Source organism: Thermothelomyces heterothallicus, assembly GCF_042370625.1.
Source record: "Thermothelomyces heterothallicus CBS 202.75 unplaced genomic scaffold P884_scaffold_20, whole genome shotgun sequence".
NCBI lineage: Eukaryota > Fungi > Ascomycota > Sordariomycetes > Sordariales > Chaetomiaceae > Thermothelomyces > Thermothelomyces heterothallicus.
Window position 1 is genome coordinate 147,353 of NW_027192581.1, and position 9,581 is coordinate 156,933.

The 9,581-nt window shown below is 53.6% G+C and overlaps 3 protein-coding genes across 3 annotated transcripts; 1 reads left to right on the forward strand and 2 right to left on the reverse strand.

The window, feature by feature from the left end:
• The first annotated feature begins 366 nt into the window (after window positions 1-366).
• P884DRAFT_312236 (uncharacterized protein) lies at window positions 367-1,427 on the forward strand. The gene is made up of 2 exons (XM_069445208.1): window positions 367-811; window positions 1,292-1,427. Exons 1-2 carry the CDS (start codon window positions 461-463, stop codon window positions 1,388-1,390), a joined length of 450 nt encoding a protein of 149 aa, XP_069295623.1. The 5' UTR covers window positions 367-460; the 3' UTR covers window positions 1,391-1,427.
• An 801-nt stretch (window positions 1,428-2,228) lies between these two features.
• On the reverse strand, window positions 2,229-2,396 carry P884DRAFT_206087 (uncharacterized protein; the record flags this gene model as incomplete). Its single annotated transcript, XM_069438695.1, has 1 exon — window positions 2,229-2,396. One exon carries the CDS (start codon window positions 2,394-2,396, stop codon window positions 2,229-2,231), a length of 168 nt encoding a protein of 55 aa, XP_069295624.1.
• A 4,108-nt stretch (window positions 2,397-6,504) lies between these two features.
• On the reverse strand, window positions 6,505-9,016 carry P884DRAFT_279239 (uncharacterized protein; the record flags this gene model as incomplete). The annotated part of the gene is made up of 7 exons (XM_069443283.1): window positions 6,505-6,639; window positions 6,735-6,736; window positions 6,838-7,078; window positions 7,118-7,180; window positions 8,396-8,557; window positions 8,677-8,869; window positions 9,012-9,016. The coding sequence occupies 7 exons, from the start codon at window positions 9,014-9,016 to the stop codon at window positions 6,505-6,507; spliced, it is 801 nt and encodes a 266-aa protein (XP_069295625.1).
• Between the last annotated feature and the right edge of the window lie 565 nt (window positions 9,017-9,581).

A 9,581-nucleotide genomic window follows, 5' to 3' on the forward strand; every position in this document is an offset into this window, starting at 1 on the left:
TTCCTCCCGGGTCTCATCCCTGGGCTAGCCGCCCATCTTCGGGCCAGCGCCGGCAGAAAAGGAAGAAGGGGGGGGAGGGGTGGGAGGGGAGTTGAGGAGAAGGATCCTTTACTCGTCATTTCTCACCCTGCTCCTGCATGCCTCCCCTCCGCTTAGCCTGCCGTGGCAGCAAGTAAGCCACGCCACCCGCACCTGCGGTTGCTTGCGCATAGTCTACAGATCAATAGATCAGTTTAGTCTTCTGGTGTGACCGGAAACAACCGTGGTTGCGTTTGAGTTGGTGGTCTCTGACCAGGCCCATGGTAGAAGCTGTCGGCCCATGGAGCGGCAAGAGACGATCTGTGGCAATATTGAACTCCGCCAGCTAACAGTATCCGTCGTCCAGACCCATCCGGAGGTCCGTGGCTAGATACTATGGTGCCTACCAACTTCGGTCTCGGAGGGCGGCTACTTAGACCAAATGTCACCTACGCAACCACCAATCAATTACATCCCGGAAGCGAAGAGCGTCCTGGTTCCGGACGATCAACTGAGGGCGCTCGGCCTTCTGGCCCGGATTCCAGGCTTAGAACATGCAATATGGGGCCCGGTCTGCGGGGCCCAAACTGACAAAAGGAGAGACGTGCATAGCTGGTGTGGCACTTGGGATTGTCACGTTCACCCTGAAGTTCGGGTCGTTCCACCTGCTGGTCACGCCGAGGATGGCCCATCCGCTGACATGACCGTGATATTGGCCGCTCGGGGCATCAAAGCATGCTCGCTGTCCGGAAGTCCGGTGGCTGAACAGAGAAGACACCTCGAATCAGGGGAGGTTCGTACCGAGAGCGGAAAGTGATCACGGTGACAAGACCCCTAACCCACGGGCCACATCACACCTCACCGTGAGGCTTGGGTGTGTAGCGCGCCCTATCAGCGGAGGCGCCTCTAAAGGATTGTACGAGGCTGTCATGCCGGCCACGTTTTGCTGGCCCTCTACGCTGATTTGCCGCGGAGTGAAGATAGGGTATACGAGAAAGGTTGAGAAGGTGGTCTGCCTCTATGGGAATACGCCAGGTGATTCCGGGTCTGGAAATTCGATACGTAAGATCACGTAACCGTGATGGCATCAGCGGCCATCCGTCAATGTCGAAAAAGGCAAACCCACACAGAGATAGGGGAAAGAAATGGATACGGCTTGTTTCTTCTCTCGCAACCAAAGAGACACGTACCGTTCCCATTACTGCCTGGCTACCAGACCACTGCGTGAGGTCTACTTGTGCTCCTTGCTCGGATCATGGGGCAGACATGGCAGAACAAGGCAGAACAAACATCCTCCTCGTTGCATTCTCCCTATTACCAGTCCCCCAAACTGTATGTCATCCACCCAACAAGGGCGCGGCACAAGCCGTAGGAAGCTCCCACATTAGCGGCCCTTTCGTCGTCCATTGCACGCCTGCTCTGGCCCGATAGAGAGAAGGAAGAAGAGAGAGAGAGAGAGAGAGAGAGAAACAGGAAGGCGGAACAAAAAAAAACCAAGTACCAGTAGAGACAGGCTGACTAACAGACAGATGAATAAACGAACAGATGCTGCACCTCATCTTCAATTGACCTCATGCTCCTCATTTTGCTTGCTGTAACGACTGCTCTGGCCATGTTTGGTTCAGAAGATTAACGCCGCCCGATGTTGCTGAGTTATGTGCAAATGCGTGCCAAGACAGGAAAAAACAGGGGAAAAGAAAGGAAGACATATGCGGATCAAAAGGGTAAGAGAAAAAGCCTAACAGAAAAGCCGAAGGAAGGAGAAACAACTACAGCTCGCTTTGGTTTCCGTTTCGTGACTTTCATTACCATAGGTATAGTGGCGAGCGGGAACAGATGGATGGGTTTCTCGCGCTTTGTGGGTGGAGGTTGGAGGGGTGTTTTGTTTGAGGAAGGCCGAAGATCAAGTCAGAGGGAGGGAGGAGGCGTGTGCTCCAGTGTTTTCGTGGCCATTGTCCGTTTCCAAAGCCGATCAATTCCGCCACCACATCCCTTTGGCCGTAGCGGGGCCATGTTCCAATGCAAAAACATATGATGGCGACATCAGGTTAAGAGAAGTCCATCCAGTCGGTCCGTCGAGAGGATGGGCAGACAACCGGACGACGTGGTTCCAGCCCACCCATGCTCACTCGCAAATAAAGAAGAAAGAAACAAGAATGATGGAAAGAAGAGTGACCCAAAGCGGCCCTTGTGGGTGGATATCGGGTTCCTCAGCCGCCGTGGCACATTGGGCACTCTCCCGGCAGCATGATGTAGCGCTCATGCGGGCCCTTGGGGCACGACTGCTTACGATTGCCGTCCAGGGAGGTGCGGACAAAGTGAGCTCCTGGGTCGACGCAGGAGGTGTAGATGTAGTAATTCTTGATGAAGTCGCACATGGCGAGCAGCTGCAAGTTTGGCAGTCCGGAGATGGCGTTGCTTCAGGGCTAATGATAGGAGAGTAGCATATATGTAGAACAAGGCTGAGCGTGACAGGCTGTGTGGAGTCTGGACTTGTGACTTGTGAATCAGTACTCAATGGTGAACAAGAAGACAGATCCCTGGCGTTGGGTGAGTTCAGATGGGGGGCCTACAGGTAGATATATATATATCATATATATATATCAAGGTGTTGCGAATCAGAGCGCTGGCGGGCCGCTTGGCGAGGCGGGACCCTTCTGGGATGCAACGGCGGAATGCCCCGGGGGTGGAGGAGGAGGCAGGGTGCTAGATGTTGGCGATGAGATGGTCGATGCTGCCAGGCGGGCAAGGAAGAACCCGGCAATCGGCTTCTAGTTATATAAACAACAGAATCAGAGGGGAGGGGGTATATCAGAAAACGGGGCCGCGAGATATGGGCCCACCCAGGAGGAGTAAGTCGAGCAGAAGCAGGGCGATGAGGCGCGAATCAAGGATGGGCTATAAGGGACCCCCAAAGCGTGCGATATATTGTGACTCTGCCAACGAAGAATAGGTTCTAGTTTGCTCTGTGGAGGTCGGACCGGAAACAAGAAACAAGAAGCCCAGGATCAATATCCCGAGCCGGTAGATGGTCCAAGCTGCAAGAGAGCACAAACCGCCGAGCTGCTCACGAGATACGCAGTGAGCCGTGGACCAAGACCCCGGCTGTCAGCGAGTTTATGGTGGCGGGGCGGAGGGTGTCGTCGTCATTTAGGCGCTTGAATCGGGCCCATCAGTGACCGTCATCTTTAGGAAGGTGAGCGACGTGCGTTATCGTCGACGGTGGGCAGGAAAACGTACGAGACCCGGGTTATCCACAGAGGAACCCAAAATGAGTAATAATAGACTTGAACAGGAAAGAAAGGGATTGGGGGAGTGGGAAAGTAACAGAGAGGAAGGGGGGGTGCGTGTATGTACGTGTGTATGTGTGCGTGTGGGCTTGGGAAAGCATATGGCCATGAATTGAGCAAGGGACATGATATAACACGCACGCCCCTCCCCCCTCTTCCGACCGACCGGGGCTTGTCCTAAGGGTAAGGAAAACAGGAGACGCTCTATGTCTGAGGATTACACAAATGTAGCCATGATGGGTAGGAGCTGTGGGCACACCACCTCGGCCAAGGACAAGGAGAAAGCCCGAGTGCCAAAGAAGCCGTGGTCGTTCGTAGACACCGGAACCAGGGCATGCCGCACTGGCCTTGATCCAGGATCTTCGGATGGGACCACATGTGGGGCACGGAGAAAAGCACTTCTCTCGGCTGAGAGCTCTGTGCGTGAACAGCCTTCGGCGAACGTTTGGAGGTGTACGGATGTATGTGTGTGTGGATGTGTGGGTGTGTAGGTGTGTGGGTGTCTATATATGTGTGTGTTCTCGCGCGCGTGTAATGTTTAATCCGTACATGTGCCTGTCTGTTTGCTCTGTTGATCGGTCAATGAATGAGACACCAAGAGAAGAAGAATTTCTTTTTCTCTTTTGCAGTTCACTCCAGCGAAGGGGTAGCCCGGGGGGAAGATCTGACGCGATCACCATTCGACAAAGTGCGCGCGGTGTGGTGAAGGCCCCACGAACGCAGGTCCCGGAGAAGACAGGACCCACGAGGCCGGAGAGGGGTGCAAAGAGAGACTTTAGCAAGCCATTCCCACGCACGGGAGGGCCAGCCAACCTTGACGGCTCAAGATTCTGCCACGCACACCCAACCCTCTCCTCGCCGCATGCACCTCTTTTCCGAGCAACGTGTGTAACGTATGCTGCGAGGTAAATCCGCGTCTCGCCTCTTCGGTACAACCTCGCATCGGGGGTGCCCAACGGTTCCTCCGCCAGGACCTGCGGAAGGGGGGCGGGGGGCAGAGAGTGGGGTGGGAAGGTGAGTGGTGGGGTGACGCCCCTAGGGGTGGAAAAACGTGCGCAGAAGTCGCACGAGAGGAGGGGAGAGCAATGCTCAGGTTGAATCGTAGTTAGTGGTCCCGGAATGGACAAATGGCCCCCTTGTCAAAAATGCAATCGATGGACGCCGCTCAGGACCATGATCGAGCTGATCCAGGCGCTCTATCCCTGGCACGGCATTTATCTTTTTTTTTGTTCCTGCCCGGAAATGCAAGCCGCAGAGGGGGAGTCGTTCCTTCTAAGCCGGGCGAGGAAAGCCCAAAGGAGCCAGGGGCAGTGAAAGTATGAGTTTGGCCTTCCCCTTCCCCGATTGTTCCAACACAACCCGCCAAGAGCCCGCCCTGACCCTGTCCGGGTAAGTACGGAGAAGTACACTGGGTACCTGGCAGCCTGGGTACTTCCTACTACGGATCGCACTCGATGCAACGGAGGCATGGCAGGAGACAAAAAATGGAGGTACCTACAGGTAGTTACTCCGTAGTTCTCCACCCAATCTTTAACATTAGCCCTTTGAAGTGCCACCGCAAGGGACCAACCTGTTGTTAGTGGTATCACTCGCATCCCATCATGAGCCGGGCCTATCTTGGTTCTGCCTGATCGAGACACTCTTGTTGGTCACTGGCAATATCAAAAGAAATCTGCCGAATCTAGAGGGGTGTGGTCTGTCCTTGAGGTCCATACTTACTACACGCAGAACGTTTTATAGTGGTGGGATTGCCAGCTGACAGTTTTCTCAGTGGGGCCGTCGAACCCAGGGCGCCGTTTCAATGGCGTGCGCTTGCGCGCTGCGCGAATAGGCTACTTGCATACATCTGAGGACCCTTGCTTACTGCGGACACTAAGAGCGGGCAAGCCAATGCTGCCATTTACAGATAAATTGGCCGGTACTTTGACATGCTCAACGCTACATTCCAAATGACCTTCACTGCTTGGTTCTATTGAGAGGTGCTCAATTGGTACAGTCGAGCAGCACAACAAGTGTATATAGTATACGTATTGCTATCATGTGCATACATACCTATATATACATATATGTATATTATAACCAGGTCTCAGGTAGTGTCAGCTCTGTCACTGGCAACGGCACGGACCTGTTGTGGAACACGGCTTCTTCGATCGACGGGTCGCCTGTGGCTTACGCGCCCCAAGCCGTGACAGCATATATACCCCCCCCCCCCCCTACCCCGTTACAATTAGTACCAAGGTAGTGTACACAACCCCCAAACTTGGATTGATAATCGTGCGCCAATTCGTTAATTCTGCCTCATCCTCCGCCTCCGGTCGATTAGGCTCGGCGCTCCCACGCCTTAGCTCCGATATTGGCAGCGAAAATACGGCTAGAGGTCCAAGCACAGGGCGCGAAAGGCGGGACTGTCACCATGTTTTCATGCAGTCCATGCCCCATCGTGTGCAGGTACTGGACCAAACGTGTGTGTCTGCAGTTTGTTCTTGACATTGTCGGAAGCGCTCCGTGCGAGGTCCGGATTTCCCAAAACGACGGGACGATCGGCACGTCCAAGTTTGAAGCAGGATTCCCCACACGGGCGGCGGATCATTCAGGACCCCTCCCGACTCGAAACCCCGGTACAGCGGGGACGGTGTCACCCTGGCTCGCCCTCCTCAGCTCCAGGTTGGCAGGTGGGCGTACGGAGAACGGTCCGGCGCACTCGCAGCCGTTAGCAATGCAAGTGTACGCACTAGTGTACTATATGTACTCCGTATACATACTAAGGCACTTGCCGTATATATGTATATATATATGTATGTACTGTACATATATCGAGAATATACTATGGCGTGCTTTGTTTAGGGCCGTGTAGTTTAATTCAGGCATGTGCGTACACGACGGAGTACGCTGGTGTTCTCCCGCTCCGTCGGCTACACAGCGATTACGTCCTCGTTTGACGAGCATAACACCTTGGGGCCCCTTGATAGGTGTATTTGTGTGGAGACGGCCGCTTGAGATGCTGCTGCTGTTTACGGAGTGCCCCAAGTGCCATTGCCTGTCCATAATGACCGTAATATAGGCCAATAGTACGGTGCCTTAGATAGGAGGGCGCGAGGCATGGAGCTAACAAGTTACCGAGTAGCGTTGGAATGCTCTGTAAAGCACCTGCTGCTGTTCACTACTTAAATCAAACCGTTCGGTCAGCATCGTGCCTTTACTGGCCGTGATCGGCTGGGCCGGCCGCGACTGCTGATGTCGATGGGAATGTTGGACACCTGAGACCAGCCCGCCTATCGAGTATAATGAGATGTGGTATGTATAGTTCCAGAGTACGTATGTAGTGTACCTCCTCATTTATGTACATAAGTATATACAGAGTATACCATGTATGTATATAAGCAGGGAACTAAAGGCCCTGTGGCTGCTAGTTGAGAGCGACCACACCGCTTCTCGTACCTGTAGCCAACTACGGCATTACAAGTATCATTGGCATTGCTCGAGACTCTTGGCCTTTGTATCGGGTATATCTATGGTTGCGAGGCCTTACGGCCCTCACTGTTTTCACGATCACGGGCGAAGTTCCTCGTCCGCCACACCAGGAATCCTCGGTCCCCAGATTCCCGGATCCGGTGGCCGGCCTGCTCAAAGATCTGGAGAGATTCTGTCGCCATCCGACTTAGTGCGCAATGGGAAACCCACGCAAAGTAACGGGCTAGGGCGATCGCAATCGCGTTAGCAATCGCACAGATCGTTATGACGAGATCCGTTTCGTACAATGTCGCAGCATTCTACATTCGGCAGTCGGCCAGTCGAAATGCGGCGAGGACGTGACGGCGATTGTCGCATGCGTTTGACCGATTCAGGTAGGCCGTACATTTGTGTTTAGCGCACTACAGTATATAGACAATCGGACAGTGACAGTGGGCGGGGATCTGCGTGTTTCCGAGCCGGGATTCGAGCCCATCAGCCGCCGGACGGTTCGTGGCCGCTCCACACCTACAGAGTAGGCCCCTCCGTCACAAAGGCCAGGTTCTGTGTTCCCTACATACCGTGCTCCTCTCGTACGTGTGCTAATAATTGATCTGTTATATTGACTAGCCGTGGTACCCAAGGTAGGAATCGAAAAGCGAGGATGCTCCTGAGAATTAGTTTCTGACTATTGCGTTGTTCGGGAAAAGAATGGAGTGCCTCCACCATCCGAGGGCTTACCGCCGCAAGGAAGTTAGAAGGTACTGTACACTTGCACCGCGCAAATAGTGGTACCTTGCTGATCTAAGCTAGTAGTACTTTCTTCGCCCAGGATAACGAACTCAGAGTCAGCATCTAGTGGAACTTAGCTGGATCGCTAAGTCCAGCATGCGCTCCGAAACCAGCGTCGACTAGCGAGACCCTACACCGAGCTCAAGCTGCCTGTAGCATTCCGTATTTGCATTATTTCGTAGCAGTACGCAGTAGTAGTATTTCGGGCTTGTTCGGCGCTGCCGAGGGTGCTCACTCGGTACAACCGGCTTCCATCGAAATTCTCGCGTGGTAGAACCTTGTGCTGACGGTAATTTGCGACTGAACACCATTAGCCGTCTTGCGACCTTGTCTTGTGGGAGGAATTGCGTAGTACCGCGTACCTCACCGTATAGTTAATACTGCAGGCTCCTTCCTCCTCCTACCTAGACCATTTTGACGGCCGAAAAGATCCGCGCTCCGGCTCGCTGTCGGTGTTTATGCCGTGTGCTACTTCACTGCACCGTACACTAGAAGTAGCTAGTGTATGCTACTACAAGTCACCAGTTGTGCACGGGCTGTAAACCTACATTACGCCGATGCACCCTTTAAGATTGATTCCCAGATCCGGGTTTCATGCTTTGGTGGTCAGGCGCGCTTAGGATACCTGATCTTTCGCATTGTGCCGTTTGGCGGAGAGCGCGGCATCCAATCACGCCGTTTTCGGCAACTCGGCAGCGAACCCCTGCACTGGCCCACGCCGAGCACTGGTTGGCCAAGAGACAAGCTTGTCCCTGGCCATCACAGTTCCACCCACTCAGAGAGAAGTTCCAACCAGATCGCTTCTCGCCGTGACAGCAAGTCGGTCCCCACCCAGTTCATCTGACCTGTGTCACGAATTGGGGAATAGCGGATATTGACGATGCTTCGGAAATGAGAGCAGGCAACCCCCGTTGTTGCTCCCCACACGGAGCGGCGACGACAGCAAGGGAACTTTCGTCTGTTTTCTCCTGTTCCCCCACCTGCGTCTCCCAAGTTGAGCCCTCAGCCTGCGACGTCGATCTAAGGCGTAAAGACCACCAAGCCCAAGAAAAGGGTAGCGCCACTAGTTAGTCGGCTATTATTAATGTTGCTCGAATAGTGGCCATCCTGGATTTGGTCATGCCACTGCCAGATCTGGGAGGGCTACGCCCTTGGGCTGCGACCACTTGTAGGCTGGCGGGAGTCTGGTTTGAACCATCCATCTGATCATTTCCCCGGCCCCATCAAGTCGCGGAGCTCTTTCGCCGCCACAACGTCGGACACGAGCGCTCTGCACAAACCCCCCCGCCGAGCTATTTCCTTGCCCCAAATCAAAATGGCTTGATGGGCCATGTACGATTCCATCATACAGCGGGGAAAAAAATGCCCCAATATGTTTTTAATAATCTCGGGGCAAGCTCACCTGCAGAGCACGCTCGAGATATGGGAGCAACACAACCACCTACGCTACAGCATACCGACTGCATTCTTACTCTCCCATCCTTTGCCCTCTTTCGATCACTTTTTATCCCTAATTATCTAGAAGAAACAGATGTCGTAATCCGCCGCGTCTCATTTTACCTAGTGTGCGGCCTGGAGATTGAAACAAGAGCTCTCGAGACTCAAGGAGTTCGTGTCCAGATACTGACAGAGCATGAGTAAGGTATACGTCGCGATATACGTGAATACAGAGATATACATGTTTGGTCCACCAGTACAAGCGCGCAAAGATGCTCATATTTACGTCTCGGGCACCTAGCGGAGTGACATCTGGTCCCACTCAGTCTACACTAGGCCCAGTGCAATACCTGCACGTAATTTAACGTTCGCGGTACTGAAATTGAGATGTCGTGATGGCACCTATTTACACAGGCAAGAAGGCTCAGGCACAGATGGCAAGTTCGCAGCCGGGCAAAATACCATTGATAGAGGTCTGGTTGTAGTAGTCAAAATAGTTCAAAAGATCGATATTCTCTATCAACGTTTACTGGCCCTGTGGTTCTATATAAGAAGAAGATGGGCACAAAGAACCCATCGTTTACAGACTCCACA

Coding starts and splice junctions, on each gene's coding strand:
- P884DRAFT_312236 (XM_069445208.1), top strand. CDS start 461: ATGTCACCTACGCAACCACCAATCAATTACATCCCGGAAGCGAAGAGC. Junction 812..1,291: donor GACACCTCGAATCAGGGGAG/GTTCGTACCGAG, acceptor CAGACATGGCAG/AACAAGGCAGAACAAACATC.